The following is a 19,668-nucleotide window of genomic DNA, read 5'->3' on the forward strand; positions in this document are numbered from 1 at the left end:
AGAAGAGTAAAAACATTCAATAGAAACGGAAACAGTCCTCCCAAACCTATTCCAACAAGCATAGCTGGCTAAAAGGGTACTTAACAAGGGGACAATAAAAACAAAACACATAGATTGTTGCTACACTGGTCTGAACCTTTTTATTGTGCAAGTTTAAATGCAGAGATCTGATCATTCTCACATTCCATACACATACACAGAATTTACATTATGTCTAGAGACCAGTTTGTAGTTCCTTAGAAAAATATTATGCCCATGCTTTCCACTGATAACAGCCTCTCAGATGAGCTCAATGATATAGAAATTGTGTAATTGCAAATATTAAAACCTAGAATGCAATTACATAAAACATAAGTGCAATTGTCAGCCAAGGAGGACTGCTTAGCAGTTTGGTTGCACAACATGTATTTGTTAACTATCAGGTACATCCCTCAGTTCCCAGTTGAACTATAGTTCCAGAGAACATTTTGAGAATCTTTGGATTGGAAGCTATTTATGAACTTTCTCTATGCAAAATAGAGTATCTATCTAGCTTACTTTGCCTGAAACACTTGTATTGCCTTATGTTGCTTTGTATTTTAGCAGTCACCATAGGAACCAAATTCTTTACTCTAGGTAATTATAAACATAGATGTATAAAAAGTCACACACTTTTGTTCCCCAATTTACCTTTGGTACGTGAAATAGAATTTTATTGAATTTTACTTTATTGTAGGTGGAAAGATTGCGAGTGGGGTAAATCGACAACATCTGTTCCAAGAACCACCTGTTTTGTTTCTCAACAATTCAAAACGATTTGGCCCCCAAATGTTTAACTTTTCTTCCTGCTTCCCTTATAAGTAAAAAAAAAATCCCCCCAATACATTCTCTCATATCCATTGTCATTCAAGTCTATAAAAGCACCCGTTGTCATTCCATTCTCAGAGGCTCCAGTTTCCCAGCTTCCAGAACTAAGATATGCCTCTATTTTACACATACAGATGTCTGTCCTACTACAGTGGTGTCAAAACTCTGACTTTAAAATCACAAGAAGAGTCACAAATGTCACCATTAGAGAACTCACTAGCCTTGGCATATGCATTCTGAAATCTGGCAACCTTTAACAAGGCTTTGAATGCAAGTTTCCCAATGGAAGAAACCTATGTAAGTTGATGTGAATTGCCATTGTTTACTTGTGTCTTGACTGGTGGTTCTCGTGGATCTATTCCAGTAGGTCCAATAAGTAAGAAAGGAAGTCTAGGGGGAAAGTCTTCCATACTGGCATAACTCAATGAGAAATTCTCCAACGCCGATAAAGTAAATAACTTGGGCTATACCAAAGAGAGGTGCAATGACTAGTGCTCTGCAGCCAGCCCCCTTTAGGAAGGCTGAGGGACCCTCCTTCATCCAAATCTTCCTGAAAGAGAAAATAACCCCAATATATATTTAGTTACAAAATTCAGCAACACATTACTTTAAAAAGATTCCACTGCTACTGTGGCAAAAATCTCACTGCAAATCTCAAAATATTCACTCAGAGAATTCTAGGCATGCCTTTGCCAAAGGCTTGATCACCCAATTTCTTCCTGCGGTTGTAATTCATCTCACCCTCTTAAACTAAGTCTTATAAAAGAAAGGAACACACCAAAAATGGGCATGATTCCAACCAGTTTATGACTGATTCAAATGTTACTGCTCCCATGTGGAAGCTACTGAAAAACATTTTTGCAGGGTAACATTCCAGGCAATGGTTGTACCATTTGAAAACTGCTTTCTACATGGTTCAATCTAATGTGCTTCAGCTATTCAGCTGTATAGAAATGTAATAAATATATAACTGCATGCAGACTTTCCATGGCAGCATCACACATCCTGGGTTAAATCATGTGGCTTGTGGCTTGCAAACATTACCCCTATGCACATGCTTTTAACACGTTCACAGCTACCTTCACCTGATTGTACTGGTGTCTGAGGCAAAAGCTTTTATATGTCTAAAAATACACTCAAAAAGGCCTGGTGTGGATGTGTGGAAATACTGTTCACAGTAAGACAAAACAGTAACAGATGGCTTATACTCCTGCTAAACAGTCAAGTAATTCACAGTGCTCTGTTGGCTTTTTATTCTTTACCTTGCACAATCAATGATTCCATTATAGGTTTCCTCATTTCTTCCTTTGCCCATTGATTGAAGACGAGTCTTTATTACTGCAAAACAAAAGTTACTGATGGTTTAGAAGATGAATGCAGGTGAGCCTCAGAACACATCACTGCAGCACACTACACTTCCTTCTGTTTTATTAAACCGCTATGTTATCCTCGAAGCAACAACCTTCCCTGCAAAGAAAGTCCCAAACAGTTGAAGAGTAGCTTCCAAAGATTAACAAGGAATAACCTTTCCCCAATACTTCCCTATAACTATGTATGGAGTACCATAAAGTACTGTAAAACACAAGATCAGCAAAGAGATGGACATAAAATTTAACATACCATCACAAGGATTGACAGACACAGCTGCCACAGAACCTGCCATGCAACCAGCAAGAAAAGAACGAAAGAAAGGGGCTCTCTCCTCCAGGGAATCCTGTTCTGCTTTGTTCAGATGGGCAAAGAGTGGGAAATAGATGATGGAGAATGGGACATCCCTAGAAGACAAGAATCAATCTATTGTTATCAAGCTTTATGGAAAATTGGTCTGGGAATGATAAAAGCAAGGAACATGCACCACCCTTACCTCAGCAGGGTTGCCCCAAGTCCTTTGTAGAGTCCTTTAACGCCCTGAGTATGCAGAAGCTCAGCTGCTATCTGGGTGGCAGATATCTTTCTTGGAAAGGTAACAGGTCCTACATTATATGCTCTAGTTAGAACGGGGCTGAGAGATACAAGCTTGCATCCAGGAGCTGGACAAGGAACTCTGCTAACAAGCTGCTGAGATGCTGAAAAGAAAGTAGAAAATATATCAGACTTGGGGCTTTGCTAGACCTGCCGGCTTACGCCGGCAGGGAAGCGGGGCCAATGTGCGCTAACGTTAGCGCGCCTCCCCCAGGCTTCCACACGTCGGATGCGCAGGGACGTTGCGTCCCTGCAGCGTCCGCCATTTTTTTGTTTGTTTGTTTAAAGGGGCCGGGTGCAGCCCGAAGACTCCGGAGACGGTAAGTGGTGTTTTTACTGTTTTTTAAAAAAAACGGGGGGGGGGGGGGCGAAGGATGGCAGGGTGGGTGGCAAGGGGGGAGGGGGGGAGATCGCGCCACCGCCGCCCGAGCAAGCATCTCCCCCCTTGCCACCCACCCTGCCATCCTTCGCCCACCCCTCTCTTCCCCCCCCCGGGACGCACAGCAGGGAAACCGGGTCAGAAGGCGCGCTAAGGCCTCGTCTAGGAAGGCCTCGTCATTGCAACCAAAATCAATTTCAAACCTAAGCCAAGCTGAACATCTCATGTTCAATAAATGAGATGGGGCCACAGTTCACAGGGAAGCCTCACACTGTACGAACACACAAGAACCTGTTGTCAGAGATGTGTGACATATGGAGAAAGGCAGCATGTGCCATTACCTAGTCTCCCTGCATCCTGCAGCTGGATTTTCAGCATCTCCATAGGAGTGGTGATGATAACCTGGCAAGTTCCAGCACCACAGCCAGCCATCATCTCCTTAGGTAATGACAGGGCTATCCTATAATTTAAAAAAATGACAGAATATTTATTATATCTTTTAAGTTATCATAAATATTACATTATTTTAAAAACTAAAATACCTAAACGTGAAATTGCAGAAGGGAAAAGGGTTGTGTAGAAGAAATGCATAAATTAACTCCATGCCAGCAAGAGCCTTTGAGAAATGAATCAAACGAAATAACAAGTGTTAGAAGGAACACAGTCCAAGAGGCAACAGCTTCTTGCAGTAAAATCTGAACTGGGTCCCAGTATTATAATGCCTGTGATTACAGTTATGGTCACATCATTTTGCTTGTCCACAAGGGGCTGCATAAAGGGCTGCCAGTGCTCCGTGCTACTTCTCTCCTCTCCTCTCCCCTTTTAATAATCTGTAATGCCCATTCTGGAGTTGAAATTATTGAAATCGTGAAATTTTGGCAAAGATGTGCTTAATACATTCATATTATTATTGCAACAGTTTTGCACAGTTCAGTAAGTAGACTTAGGAGGCAGCAAGGATTGAGAAAAGGAGAAAGGTCTGAGCTGGGGTAGAAAGGGGGGCAAAGACCCATACATAATAAAAGCCATGGGGAGGAGCTGGATGATATGCATTGCAAAGTCTGCACTTTCTGCCCACTGCTCATTTTAAAACTTGTCTACTTAACACACATAAGTTTCATTTTCCCTTTCCCATAGTTTACTTGTCCTCAAATATACAATATTACAACATAAAATTTTAAACAATGTTAAACAAAGTCCTCAACTCAAGTATAGACACAGATTGTAACTTACGTAAGATATAAATGAGAGTGCTCTAGCATCTCAAGTAACATACCCTTCTTTGGCAAGAAGGTGCCTAAAATAGTCATTAGCAGCCAGTTTGATAGCCTTCTCAGGTGTTACAAGGGTCAGATTCACTGCTGCACCTAAAAATAAACAGAGATGCTTAATTGAAACCAAGAAGTATTCTTTGTTTTAAAATATGACACAAATCAGTAGCAGTCCAGTCCAGAGGAAGTTTCAGGTTATGATTAGAAGTAAAGGAAGTGAGGAAAGGAAAATCACTGATGCAGAAACAATGAGAGAGGAAACCTCAAAGGTGCACTGGAAATATGTTTATTTAGCCCAATGCATTTCAAGTCAATGCCTCTACTTCAGGGGCACTATAGAAATAAATCCCTTAAAAAACAAACAAAAAATAGCTTAAAATATCAAATGCACCATAAACCCCATAAAAATAGCATAAAAATAATAAAGCTCTGAAGTATGTTTTAATTATAGGCATGTTAAGTCATTTATTGTGATAGAGATATTACAATTTTCAATTTACTGTAAGTAGTCCATTAACTTCAAATCAGCTTTTATGAAGTAAATGACTATAGTAATGCAACCTTAGAAACAGAAGTTGAAATCCTCCACACATTATATGCACTATTATTTCAGTCATCAATTAGGCACCCTTTAGACACATCTGTCATTATGTGGGAACTATTTATCCATGTGATGAATCTATATGGCTGGATGCTTTGTACAAATGATTCAGCCGTGTTAGTGGGCCTGATCAGATAGGCTTTTCCCACAGAATCAGGAGTCTTGGTTGTAAATTGAAAAGGCATGACAGCATAGAAAATGTATCAAAACTGGAAATTTGTGGTCTGAGACACTCTACTCTTTAGCTATGTCCCAATGCTGTGTTCCAAAAAAGTCAGCAAACTTGAAGCAGCCACTAATTTCATTTTACTTCCTTTATTTTAAATACCTGAGTTTTAAGCAGCACAATTCTATGTTTACTCAGAGGTAATTCCCAGAAACAATGTGTCTTACTCCCTAGTGAGAGCATTTAGGACTGCAGCTGAAATCTATAATACTGACTTTTCTAGATGGGAAACATTCCAGTCAAAGGCTTGGATCCAACATCTCCCCATCCTCTCTCCCCCACGCAGACCCCAACATATCCCTTAAATCTGGCTGAGGATCCCTCAACCCACAAATTCAACTATAGCTAATTATTGAATTAGCTATAGCCAGTTATAAAATATGGTGTGTGTGCTGGTGGGGGAGGGGAGGGATGGACAACTTACCTCTGTACATGCCAAAATAGCCTTCAGAACGTAGTGTTTTAATTAGACAATCCAACCTGAGCAAGACACAAACACATACAGTTTGTGAATATTTATATTTTGATTAATTCTAGATATTTTTAATAACTACTTTTCCATTACTGCCCATCTATATTTATACTTAATACATTTTTCTTAAAATTAAATAGAAAGGGAATTTAAAAAACACATCAGCATAGCAAAAATGAAACACAGCATATGGCTGCTTGTCATCATGAACTTTATTTTATTTATTTATTTATTTATTTATTTATTGCATTTATATACCGCCCCATAGCCAAAGCTCTCTGGGCGGTTTACAAAAGTTAAAAACAGTAAACATTAAAACAAATATACAAAGTTTAAAAACAAAAAAAGCATAAAAAACAGTATCCTTATAAAAACAGCTATTCCAAGACAACAAAAAGGCTTCAACAAAGCTTGTTATCTATTTGCCTTCCCTATCCTCCCATACATAATTGTTTAATTTACCATAAAGGTTGTGTTTTCTACATCACAGAATAACTCTGGTGGATCTCTATTTTCCCTGACACCTACAACTATCTATAGAAGGGGTTGGTAACTTATAGACCAAAACATCTGGAAGCTTCAACTGCCATTAGCCCTAGCCAGCATAGCCAATGGTGTGGGATGATGGAAGTTGTAGTCCAAAACATCTGCAGGGTCATAAGGTCCCCAACCGCATCTATAGGTATCTGCAAATGGTGAAAAAGCAATTTCAATACAAAGTCAATTTAGAGATAATATAGAACCCCACAACCATGAAAGCCTGAATTAAATCCTGAGCTACTAAAACAGGGGCGGGGAACCTCAGGCCCAGGGACCAAATCTCCTAAAGTCCCAATCTAGCCCTCTTGGGTTCTTCAGATGACTGTGCCTCCTTCCCTTGGCTGGCCCCACCCCCTATTCTCCAACTACCAATCATTTGGTAGCTTCCCAATTGTTGTGCAGTTTCCCCGCCCCGATTCTGAAATCATTCTCCTAAGTCTTAAATACTAGCCATGAGAGCTTTAAGCCTTAATATGCTGGTATTTCTGGCCCCATGGCCTTCGTCTTCAGCCCCAGACACCACTACAATGCAGCCCCTCAGAGCTTCTCTAAAACGGAATTCAGACTTCAAACTAGAAGAGGTTCTGCACCCCTGAACAAAAGTAACCAAGTGAGAAGACAGATGTGAAGAACAGCTTTTTGAGCACACCAATTCTAAAATAGAGTTTTAGAAAATAATCTCTCTGATGGAAGGTTTATTAGCAAGTTATTCATTTCCAAACATCACTTACATGCTTTTATAGACTTGCTGTCCACTTCTCTGATTCTGTAGCCTGGTTTTAACCAGGTCAATTGGAAATATACAAGTAACTCCAATGACCCCTGCAGCTCCTCCATTGATGAGTTTAGCAGGCAAACTGAAAAAGAGAAAATATAACTCAATTGTATGCAAATGACAATTTTCCAAATTCTTCCCCATTATGAAGAAATTCAATTTTTTGATGCAATGAATTCCCATTTCCTTGACACTGGCCTCTAGCTGTTTGCTACTTTCAGCATCACCACAATTAAGCTTTTAGAGCGACTCTGTATGTGATAATGGAGCATTGTTTATCTGCACCATAAATGCTAAAAACATAGTGTGTTGTATTTATAAACATGCAGGCAATTGGACATTCCTTGTATTATGGACATATATTAAACTTTAGTACATGTGCATCCCATAATAAGCTTCCAATTGGCTGTAGTTCCTATACTGCATAACTGTATTGTGAGACTTGCATCCTTTGGCTGTTTCATAGGAACACCCCTTACCTTACGTTTATTGTTACCTCGCAATCTCTCTTCAGTCATCTCCTAATCTCCCTTCCTTCAATTCATACAGAGCCCTGCTACTGGCTATCTTTAGTCTCTCATTCTGCCCCCAAATAGGAGCACCATTCAATAAAAAAGTGGAGGTAGGCACTCTGCTGTATTCTAGACCACATATAATTGTTCTTCAGGAGCATGTATACTTCTTATGAGGTATAGTAACTACACATATACTCTACTTTGAATACTTTGCTTTGCAATTTAATCCTAATTTATTCTTAACTATTTTCAAGAATGGATCTTTGGTCTTTGTTATATCAAGGCTGAAATGCCGCTATTTTTTTTTAAAAAAAAATTCTCTGGCACTCCCAGACTGTCTTTCCTACTTTAAATCTCCCTCAAATTTATCTCCCTCCTCCACAAAACAAACTCCAGAAATTTGCATTCTAATATATGCCATTTTCCAATTTTGCAATTATCTTACTTAAACCACTTTTGCTCCTTCACTTTTTTATCATTCTGTTTTTTATAGGATTTAGCATACTATTGGCCTGAACGTTAAATAAAATACGCACACATGTTAGTGCATTTGATTTTTACAGCATTTGTTGTCTAATTTGGTCTTCAAATCTATTGCAAGCTTTGCTCAATGTCTGCACTGATGCTCGCTATACTTTTAAAATTTTGAACAGGTCACGTACCTAATCTGTTTCTCAGCCATCTTCTCTGGGATCACAAAGGGGAAAGTGTTCCAAGTTCTTTTTGGTCAGTAAATAATAAAAGCTGCCGATGGTAAGATGTTGGTTCTTCAAAGAGACAATTCTGTCTAATCTCTGCAGAGTGAATTGAAGCTTTAAAATCCATCACTTGTTCTATAAATAATCCAAAGGCATCTCATTGGCTGTTTGAGCATACAGGCATTTCAAGCAGCTCACAGCAGCTCATATTCCGTATGACAAATCAGAATGCCCTCTCACCACTACTATTACACAAAGTGTCATCATCTGTTATTAATACGTTGGTGATTAATTTATGCCATAAGAAAGATGCAATTGAAATTTATTACTTTTGATGTAGTTATGACTTTGAAATAATATAGAAGCTGATACCTCTTCAGCAACACAAGAAGAAAATAAACCATACATAAATAATTTTAAACTGTCCCCTCCCCCCAGTTATTACACATGAAAAAACAATTTGGACTTCAGTCCTAAGCACACTTACTAGGATGTCCCACTGAACCTAAGCAGAACTTACTTTTGAGTAAATAAAGATTGTATTGTGTAATTTCAAGGGAAAATTTTCCTGCCTTCCACATTAACAAATGGGCAAATCGTAGCAACATTATCCTGCTAAAGCATTCACTACATATGAAGAGGAAAATAATGCCATAATACTTCCTAGGCCTATTAACAACAGATATTATACCAATATTTCTTTTAGTCTAGTCAAACTTTTGCTGCTCTCCATACTTGAAAATCACGGGAGTTGTAGGTTGCACATCTTGAAGCACATGATGAAATGTGTCAGAGCAATGCCAGTATCACATGACCTGCTAATTAGTCACTGGGAATTCCCAATGCTCATGGTGAGACAGACGCCCATGGAGCCACATTAAAAGAGCAAATGATCAAGAAATGAAGACCACTCATGGGGTGCGTGGGTAGAGTTTTCATTGCCAGCATCAGAGAAGGTGCTGCATTCATTGCCAGCATTCCACAAATGGTGAGATATTATTAGCCTACAATCTGATGGCATAGGCAGATAGTTTCTTATAAAGCCTACAGGGAAATTCCAGCTGCAGTATTCCAATTTCAATAAAGCTCCTTAAATCTGTACAACTGTAAAGAAAGAGTAACAGCAAGTCTTTATCCTTTCCTGTGACTAACCAAGGCAGGTGAAATCATCATAGTTGCTTTTGCTCAAGGAAAACAATGAGAAATTGTATAGAGCTTGTCAATATCAAATTTCTTTTGACAATTCTCCTTATACCAAAATCCCACAATAATGCATTTCAGGAAAAAAGTAATGACAAATTTAAACTAGCCTGCAGAATATGTATTTAAAATTTGGTCTTAAATAAAATCGAGATCTGTATCTATGAAATCCTGAAACTCATTCAACCGCATTCCTGAAGATCTTCTTCTTATTATTATTTATTTATATAATAAATAATAATAATAAGAAGATCTTCAGGAATGCGGTTGAATGAGTTTCAGGATTTCATAGATACAGATCTCTTTCATCCCCCAGAACACAACATTCAGACCACTCATTTGGTTTGTGCAGTGTACCTGTGATATTTAGCTTAAACATGAGCAAAAACTAAAGGAGTCTATTTCATTGATGTGTCAGCAACAATAGTGAATATATATCAGAATATGCCAAATGTAGCACCAATGAACCAGGAGGCACAATGTTCACTCCAATGGATTAATAAAAACACAGTTGGTGTACTATGGAAGTGGAAAAGGCCATGAACAATTTTCTAATCTAGTGTCCTCTATATGGGAAGGGAGTGAGAAAGTAAAAGTAAGCTATATCTTCAAATGATTAAATACTGTTCACAATCAAAGATGAAGAGATAGCAAAGACTGTTCTACTTTGAAGCCATTTATCATCAGACCAGAAAGGGTTACTAATGAGAAACAGATGCAGGGTGGAAGGGGAGAGCTCAACTGCAGCAGAATGCAAGGCATACCAAGGGAGTGCTCTGAGCTGGTTCCAAGGGTAAGTTCTGGACCACTACCAGCTGATAAGAAAACAACAACAAACATTTCAAGGAAAGGAAAGGAACCTCTCGTGCAAGCACTGAGTCATTATTATTTTTTATTTATTTATTTAAGGATTTTTATGCCGCCATTCAGCCAAAAAAGGCTCTCACGGCGGCTTACAAAAGTATTACCTCTCGTGCAAGCACTGAGTCATTACTGACTCTTGGAGGGACGCCAGCTTTCGCTGACGTTTTCTTGGCAGGCCTTATAGCGGGGTGGTTCGCCGTTGCCTTCCCCGGCCGTTATTGCCTTTCCCCCAGCTACCTGGGTACTCATTTTACCGTCCTCGGGAGGATGGAAGGCTGAGTCGACCCAAGCCGGCTGCCTGAAACCAGCTTCTCCCCCCTCAGGCCATGGGGAGAGTTTCGGCTGCAGAAACTGCTGCTTTACCGCTCTGTGCAGGTGCAATTTCATTCCTCTCTTTGTGTGTGAGAGAAGTGAGCACAAAAGTACCAGCTATTAGTTGGTAGCTTCTAGCAGGGCTCTTTTTTCTGCAGCAATATCATCTGGCTTGTTTCTGGGAGTGCAACAGAAAAGGCCTTGGGTGGGGTTACAGGCTAAGGGGTGGTATCAGTGGCTAACAGCAATGATAGCTTATTCTAGCACTTCCCACCACAGTCTTCCATCACTTTCAACCTGCAGCTGCAAAACTCTGCCTGGTAATTCAAGCCTATATACTCTGCATATCATTCTAAGGCTTCTACATTTTTCTGGCAGGTCTCCTAGCAGCTACATGCCTGGCAACAATTATACAGATGAAAAATTCCCCATCACAAATGGTAGGGATAGGTTATACTTATTACATCTCTGCACCCTTAGGTTCTTTTCAGTAGCAGGTGAAAAACTTTTTTTAAAATGCCCAGACCTTTTAATGCTGCATTAAAAAATAATTTTAGGCTGCAATCCTGTCCTATACTCATTTACTTGGGAGTAAGACCAACTGAACTTCCAAGTACATAGGATTGCACTTTTAGATCTTGGCTACAGTGCTGCTTTTTGTTGTGATTAATTGCACAGCGTTTATTATTTGACTGCTCATGTATTGGTTAGGAGAAGGCTCAGTGGCAGGACACATACTTTGCATGCAGAAAGTCACAGGATCAATCCCCACCAACCCCAGGTACGGCTGGAAATATTTCTGTCTGAAATCCTGGAGAGGTTGCCAGTCAGTGTTGGCAATACTGGAAAGATGGACCTATAACTCGATATAGGTCAGCTTCCTATGTTTCTGTAAGCACTGCTGACTGAAGAGCAAAGTTAAGCTAATAAATAAATAAAGGCAAGCAAACAGGGTGGGGAATAGCGAGCAGAACAGGGAAGGAAAGCATCAATTTTGGGGCAAGTCCGCCTGCCAGCAGAAGACAGTTGGCACCAGCCACATCCCATTACCCTGGATTCCTCTTCCCAAATGATAGATGAAAGGTCTGCCTGGAAGGTACCAATCCAGTTCCTGCTACAGCTATGCTGCTTCTAACGACTGCCTTCACAGGAGACAACATGGGAAACTTGCAGTCGCTCCCCCCACGAAAGGATACCTCAAGTGAGATTACTACATTTTTTATTAATTGGGTTTCTTCTCCTTTCATAGTTGCATGCATGATAATTAAAAAAACCAACAACAGGTGCAACTTCTCCATTAGTATATCAAAACCGTGCTAGGAAAAGCTTCACCCACGGAATTTCTGCTTGTCATTAAGCAGTTAAGGGACACAGGAGCCCTTAAGCCTCCCATGCCGCCCTGGGGTGCGCCGGTTTGGATACCTTGCAGAAAAAGATGCGTCTAAAGCGAAATGGCGCGGCGCCCATGGAATACGAGAAGGCTCCTTCCTCTCGGGTCAACTGCCGGGCAACGGTTCTTGGTTTCAAATTGCGGGAGCCGCTGCCCCTTCTCGGCTTCCCCTGCCCCTTTACTCACCCAGCTGCCATGAGCGGAGCCGCTCCTCCATTGACGCACAAGCGGGAAAGAATCCCTTCAGGCCAGCGACCGGTTGCCCCTCGCTCCCGCCTCTACCAGAAGCGCGTTGGGATTGGGCGCGCCTGTAACAGCTCACCCAATGACTAGGCTTGCTCTGGATCCCTCCCTCTAGTTAGTACTCTGAGGGTCCCACTGGCCGCGTTATGAGGGTGCCCTGCTAGAAAAGCAATGGGTAGTATCCAATGTCAGTAGGGTAGACCCTTTGAAATGAATGGCACTTCTTAGTTATGACTATCTCCTTTTATTTCAGTGGTTCAACTCTAAATAGGATTAATGTTTGTTTGTTACAATTCTAACTCAAACTCGTTTACGGTTGCCTTTCACCCCTCCTTTCTCTGCATCCCTTTTGAAGAATTTCGTTTGGCTCATAATAAAGGTATTGCCCAATTGTGAATTCTGGATTATTTGCCAAGCACAGCTACCTTTAATTTCCCTTTTCTGTTTCCTCATCCACAGTTCTCTGTACCCCTCAGTTTCGGTCTCTCCTTTGTTTGCAGGTTAATCATAGTTTATACTCTATTTGAATGCTTGGTTGTTGTGCTAGATTTTTATGTGCTTGTCAACTGCTTCATTTGTTCAGTGGTAGCAGTATGCTGAATCTGGATATGAGAAAGGTGATGGAGAAAGAGTGTTAAATGTTAGGAAAGGTGTGACTATGGTCATCCAGTAAAGGACTTGCAGTCAGAAAAGATATTTGAGGGAAGAGGAGACTGTATCACACAGAGTATATCAAAAGCTTCAAAGTACAGCAAAAGCTACAAAACTAGGAATGAGTGAAATTAATTTCAGATACATTGAATGTCTTACTTGTTCTTTATTCCAGTGATTTTAAAGCAATAGATCATATTCAAGAAAAATGACTCGGAACGGCAACTTCCATGTTAGCCCAACTCAACCGAACTCACTAGTTACAAATAACTACAAGGACATGATGCAATAAGCCACAAAACGTCCACAGAAACCACGTTTCAGTAACTGTTCCTGGCAATAATCCAAATTCCACAGAACAAGCACTTCCAAATCAGCCAAATTCACCAATCACACATCACTAGATAGGTTTAATTTAATAATCCATAAAGCATCCCAAGAAACCACATTTCAGTAGCGGTCCTGGGTGACAGTCCATTCCCCACAAATTCAAAAGAGCAGATAGCCCACTAAAGCGTTGGACGGTGGGGTAGATCTCTAGACAGGTGATGGATTTGGCATTGATATCAGTCACCCCCCATTTTGAGGGCAGGAGGAAAATTAGGAGAACCCACTGGAGAACAAAACTGAAGTACTTTGGCCACATAATGAGAAGACAGGATACCCTGGAGAAGAGGCTGATGCTAGGGAAAGTGGAAGGCAAAAAGAAGAGGGGCCGACCAAGGGCAAGATGGATGGATGATATTCTGGAGGTGACAGACTTGACCTTGGGGGAGCTAGGGGTGGCGACAGCCGACAGAAAGCTCTGGCGTGGGCTGGTACATGAAGTCACGAAGAGTCGGAAACGATTGAACGAATAAACAACAAAACTGGAGGAAAAGCAGTGGTGGGGAGTTCTCTTTGTGATGTCTCTTTTGATGTCAGTAAAGGGGAGCTGTGTAATGGCACATGCTATTGTGAGCTGTGCTGTGCAAGTCACAATGGAATTTCCTGGGGCTGAACTGGGCACTTGAGAAATCAGATGAAGACTAGGACTGCTGGAGAATGCTGCTTTCTTGTGGCCTCTCTCTCTCTCTCTCTCTCTCTCTCTCTCTCTCTCTCTCTTTCTCTTAAAAAAACAACAATCACCTCTTGATTCCACAGAAGTGATCCAGGGAGTTACATGGGCAACACAGAAGAGTGCTGAAATCCTGCCTCTCCAGGCATCTCCTTTCAAGAAAGTTGGGGGACAGCAACTCACAAACCCATCCCCACATTCCCAAGGTATTTCCCTTAGGACTCCTTGCTCTACCCACCTGTCAAGAGTTCTCCTGCAATTTCAGTACACCTCATCTTGATGTAGATGATTTGGGCAACAGAAAGGAACTGTGGAGTTTCTTCCCCTTCAAGGAGGAGTCCTTGAAAGTGCTTCACTGTGCCAGGGATCCAGAAGCGAGGGCCGGCCTGGAACACATGATGGGAGCCTGAGAAGCAAAAATGCACAACAGACAAGACACCCAATGGCTCATCTGCCTATCTCTCCTGTCTCCAGCTCGTTGCTCTATCCATCTGTCAAGAGATCCCCGACCATTTCAATACACATCACCTCAACAGAGAAGGCCACAGTGAGCTCAAGGTGCCCTGGAACCTTATGTTCAAGGAGGATTTCTCAAAGGCTTCAAGCTGCCTGTGTTAAAACGCCATCATCAACCCTGGCACTAGGGAAATGTGTGCATGCTTTGAAGTAAGCCCTTATAGCCTTCTTAAGGACACAAGAAGAAGCCTGCTGGATCAGACCGATGGTCCATCTAGTCCAGAACTCTGTTCACTCAATGGCCAACCAGATGTTGACCAGGAATCCACAAGCAGGTGCAACAGTACCCTCCCACCCATGTTCCCCACCAGCTGGTGTACATAGGCTTACTGCCTCTAATGTGGATCAGAACGTCAGAAGAGGTAAAAGGGGATGTACCATTCAAGCAATGGCATAGAGATATTTCTAGATTCATTTGGCAAGGTAAAAAAATCAAGAATAAAAATAAAAATTTTACAAGATGCCAAAGAAAGAGGAGGTTTGGGACTACCCGACCTGAAATTGAATTTCTATGCATGTTGCTTGGAGTGGATGAAAGAATGTGTAGTGTTGGAGAACAGACGGCTATTAGAGTTGGAGGGGCATGATATAAGATTTGGGTGCTATGGATATTTGTGGTATGAGAAAGCAAAGGTCAATGTGGATTTTAACAATCATTTTGTCAGAAGGTCTATTTTGAATGTATGGAAGAAATACAAATCAAGATTATGTCAGAAGATTCCAATGTGGGTGTTGGCTCAAGAAGCTTTTTTCAGAAGAGAACTATCGAGTGGACACAAATGGTTAAAATATAGGGATGTCCTGGAGACAACCCAAGGAGAGACCAAATTAAAAACGAGAGAAGAGTTGGTAAAAGAAAGACATATATGTCAATGGTTTTCGTATCTACAGATCCAGGAGAAGTTTAAGAGTGATTTAAAAGAGGGGGGATTTGAGGGGTCAAAATCATTATTCGAAGAAGTATTATGTACTAATGATGAACATCTTATTGGTAAAGTATATAAACTGTTATTACAGCTGGAGGGGGAGAAAGAACAAATGAAGGACTGTATGGTCTGATGGGAAAACAATGTGTGGCATAAGATTCCAATTGAATTATGGAAAAATATGTGGACAAAAGGTTTAAAGTACACATTAAGAACCAGACTAAAGGAAATTTTTTATAAGATGATGTATAGATGGTATATGTCTCCATCAAAGTTAGCGAAAATGTATAGTGGTTGTTTGGGTGACTGTTGGAAATGTGAAGAACAAGAAGGAACCTTTTATTATATGTGGTGGTCTTGTAAAAGAGCAAAAGCATACTGGGTTAAAATACATGTATTAATGCAAATTTTTTAAAAGATAAACATAGAAATGAAACCAGAATTGTTTTTGCTTGGACTCGGGGATGATCAATTTAAAGAAAAAATATTGTTACTTCAACATATGGTGACAGCGGCAAGACTACTATATGCACAATATTGGGAAAAAACACAAGTACCAGCAATGGAAGAATGGCTCCTCAAGGTGATAGAATTGGCCGAGATTGCGAAATTAATGGCGCTAGTACATGAAAGAACAATAGCCTCATATGTATTGAACTGGAAACCTTTTATTGAGTTTATACAAGAACAGCAAAAGGATGATTTATTTGTTTGTGGGTTTTATATATAATCTGTACCTTTGCCTTTGATATATATACATTAGCTTGTTGTTATGAAATTCGTACCTGGTAATATAGAAACAATGGATGTTTGCCGTCTGACATGAAGATCGCTTTAAATGAAATATAGCCTTATATATTGTGTTTATTTTACTAGATGTATGTGTGGTGTAGTAGTTTGTATAGTTTGCAGTGCTTCTTTTTTGTTTGTTTTTTGTACCTTCCTTATGTGTCTGTTTTTTGTGGAAAATAAATAAAAGTATTAATTGGGGGGTGGGAAAGAACATCAGAAGAGGTGTGCTGGATCAGATCAAGGGTCCATCTACTAGATATGAACCTACGACTTGTGTTGCTTTTTTCACCAACCAAGAATATTGCTACCTTTGCCTCTGGTTCTGCTCTCCCAGTGGAGCAGCAGTTTTACTGCCAGTTTTCAGGATCAATCCCTTCCCCCACTCCCTCTGCTTGGACTTCACTGCAGATGATCTCAAATAACACTGGTCGCCACTGCTTTGCTCCTCAGCATCTCTCTAGCACTTGTTGCCCTGTTGCCTTGATTAGAAGGAAGATGCCAACCAGAGCAGCAGCCATGGGTCAAGGCCTCAATCTGCTGCATATGGTCAAGTGGGGGTGGGTGGGTGGAACTCTACATATGGCTGGAATTCTACAGCTGAGGTGATGGGATTCCTTCATTCTTCAGCTGGGCTGAAAGTTCAAAGCACCTGCTAATCAGAACTTTCATGGCAGCTTTTCAGGGGGCAGTGGTCCTTCTTTGCAAGGCTCCTGACATATTTCCACAGCAAACTCTGCAGGCCTCTGTTCCTATGCTGACAGTAGACTCTCTCGATGATATACAGAGTCCTGGTTCCTGCATGTGTGAGCTCCACATTACGAAGTGGAGTCATCTTTTGAAGCCCTGAGTGTACAAGAGAGCCAAGCTGAGCCAGCCAGTGACACAACAACCAGAAGTTTTTCTTTGGCTGCAAAGGATGTTTTCTTTGATTAGACCTCCCCTCGTTCTCAGGCTCTGCAGACTCTGGTTCAGACAGGTCACAGGGAGTCTTCAGCACCCCCTTCCCATCTTTTCCTGCTCAGCCAGAGAATGTTGCTCTCCCATTATTGGATTCTGGGGACGACTTCCCTGCAGCTTACCCTGTTCCTTAGACATGCAGGAGGATGAGACTACAGAAACTGATGCCAGCCCTTTCACAACTTGAGTCGGTTTCCAGCAGTGGTGGAGCAGTGTGTCCAGAGAAAAATTGCAGTGTGCTGCAGTGTTTCCAGAGAAAGTTTGGGTAATTGGATGATGGCAAAATCCATAAGCATTACTGCGATGGACACCACATCAGTTTGATCAACATTGAAGAGGCCATCAATCTACCAGGAAAAGTCCCATCTTTGTGCAGTCAGTTTTTAAAAGCTGTTTAAAAATATTATTCAATGACAGGAAAAAAGAGAAGGAAAAGAAAAATATATACACATAAAATAGATTTGTATATATCCGTATCAATGCAGTGATCCAGTGATTAGACAAAATGGTGCAATCTAGTTCCTTTATGACAAAGAATGATGCTGTAAAAGCAGCAGGACATCTTATTTTTACCCAATTATGATTTCCACCCCCAGTATTTCCCTAATCCTTGCCAATTCCTACAAGAGTTGCATGTGTACAGAAGGACCGTAGAGAAGTATGGGATAAGAAGTGATGACCAGGCCAACACCTCAAGATCAGAGATAAAGTTTGGCACTCTACCAAGTATCCCAAAATTGTTCACCCGTGTTGAAAGCTTGGTTACGAATTCCTAGGAATTTCCCCCTAATCCAGATCATCATTCCTGTGGATTTCCATCTCCGCCATCCCAGCTCCATCAAAATTTATCCAGTGTTCCATCGTTCCTTTTTTTCCTTATTAGTTGCCTTCACAGCTGAGTCAGACCTACATCAATATCAAGCAACCCCACTTCCAATACAAATAGATGGAGAGGAAGAGTTTGAGGTCCAGGATATTCTAGACTCCCGGGTACAGAGGACTGACTCCAATATCTGGTTGATTGCAAAGGTTATGGACTAGAAGATTGCTTGTGTGAGCCTCCATGTATATCCAGGCAAATCAACGCATCCAGAAATTTCCTGAATGATATCATCAAAGCCTGGGCCCAGACAATCGAGATGGAATGTGCCTAGAAGGAGTGTCTTGTCCCCTACTTTTAAGGCTTGATAGCAACCTGTGCATGACTCAGATTGAGACAGATCACATGCAGTTGCAGCTTGGGGGGAATCCTTAGCACCACCCTTCTATATCTGCATCTTCTCCTGTTTTTCAGCCACCAAGAGCATGAGACTATAGAAATTGAAACTGGCCCTTTAAAAACTGCAGTTAGTATACAATACGGCTGGAGCTATTGGAAGATCTGCCTCAGCCAGCTTTCTTAAACCCCACTTGACTGCAGACCTTCATTCAGTTCATGGGAACATCTCCCTTCCCCTCCCTCCCTCAACTCAATCTCCAAGTGGCACAAAGAAAGGTGCTTGGACTGGGAATCTGGTGAGACTGCAAGGGGCGATGGAGGGTCAAGGTCAAGTGAGTATTGAAAAAGGCCACTGCACATCAAACTCTAAACCCACCACGTGCCCATCCCAGAGTCTGGTGGTTTAGCCCTGCCTATGCCAGAAGCCCCACCCCATCCCCAGAAGCCCCACCCAGATGGAGGCAACACCTGATGGGGGTCGTGATGCTTCCAACAAATTCATCCCTTTACCCCTCTCATACATGTGGGGGGCTGGAAGCAGTGAGATACAGGGGTTAGGGATGTCCAAGTAGAGATTTGTATAAATTTTGGGTATAAATCGGGCATAATTGCATACAATTTGCAGAAATGCTTTTTGCACCAAAAAACCCCCAAGAAACAAAAAAAATCAAAAACCAACTATCAGAAATTTCTCCAGCTGGCCTGTCTTGTTGCACACAGCTGGTGGAAGAGGGAACAGAGTCTGGGGGGCTGAGCTGACAGAAACCTGTGCAGCTCCACCCCCCAACCGGATCCCACAGACATCTGTAATGGGGTCTGGCTAAGGCAGGAGTGGTTGACATAGCAGTCAGAGGGCAAAACACAGCCAGGCAGTCACACAAAATACACAATCCAGAAGCAGAGTCACAAAGAAGTCCAAGGGCCAGTAGAACAGAGCAACCGTCACAGGGCAAGATCTGGGAGGGAAGGTAGCAGACCCTCGATCATTTCTCACCCCATCCCAAGACGTCCCAGTTACAAACGTCCTGCCCTGAATGGAGGGTTTGCTTGATGGGATCCTGTGGCCCTTCTACAAACTCCTCATGCTACTGTAGCTGAATTGGAAGTGGTGGCATGATGGGTTTCTAGACAGTTCACCTGACCTCATCAGGTGATTGCTCCCTCCAGGGTAGGGCTTCTTGGCATGGGGTTGGAAATGACCTCTACAGGGTCACTTCCAGTCCCCCACATGTACAGCAGGGGTTCACACCCTCATC

At 41.5% G+C, this 19,668-nt stretch overlaps 2 protein-coding genes across 4 annotated transcripts in view; both read right to left on the reverse strand.

Moving 5' to 3' along the window:
* TSPAN2 (tetraspanin 2) overlaps positions 1-19,668 on the reverse strand; it is a 249,747-nt gene that overhangs the window by 159,105 nt on the left and 70,974 nt on the right. The gene's annotated exons all lie outside the window — the stretch shown is intronic.
* Positions 115-12,317, reverse strand: LOC134410434 (mitochondrial glutamate carrier 1-like). Of its 3 annotated transcripts, none has more exons than XM_063143711.1 (10): positions 12,238-12,317; positions 8,250-8,381; positions 7,029-7,154; positions 5,710-5,765; positions 4,464-4,554; positions 3,529-3,647; positions 2,711-2,912; positions 2,467-2,621; positions 2,109-2,184; positions 115-1,396 (listed from the first exon to the last, which is right to left on the reverse strand). In XM_063143711.1, the coding sequence occupies exons 2-10, from the start codon at positions 8,267-8,269 to the stop codon at positions 1,237-1,239; spliced, it is 1,005 nt and encodes a 334-aa protein (XP_062999781.1). In that variant the 5' UTR covers positions 8,270-8,381; positions 12,238-12,317; the 3' UTR covers positions 115-1,236. The 3 variants fall into 3 exon arrangements, with proteins under 3 accessions (XP_062999781.1, XP_062999773.1, XP_062999764.1); XM_063143703.1 differs by having other exon boundaries at positions 8,250-8,420; positions 12,238-12,276; XM_063143694.1 differs by having other exon boundaries at positions 8,250-8,420; positions 12,084-12,268.

This window comes from Elgaria multicarinata, chromosome 1 (assembly GCF_023053635.1).
Source record: "Elgaria multicarinata webbii isolate HBS135686 ecotype San Diego chromosome 1, rElgMul1.1.pri, whole genome shotgun sequence".
Classification (NCBI taxonomy): domain Eukaryota; kingdom Metazoa; phylum Chordata; class Lepidosauria; order Squamata; family Anguidae; genus Elgaria; species Elgaria multicarinata.

Bases quoted from the DNA above. Each gene is read 5' to 3' on its own strand.
- LOC134410434 (XM_063143711.1), bottom strand. From the start codon at position 8,269: ATGGCTGAGAAACAGATTAG. The intron at 5,766-7,028 runs GTAAGTGATGTT...TGTCTTGCTCAG, and splicing joins CAGCAAGTCTATAAAAGCAT to GTTGGATTGTCTAATTAAAA. The intron at 3,648-4,463 runs GTATGTTACTTG...TTTAAATTATAG, and splicing joins CACCTTCTTGCCAAAGAAGG to GATAGCCCTGTCATTACCTA.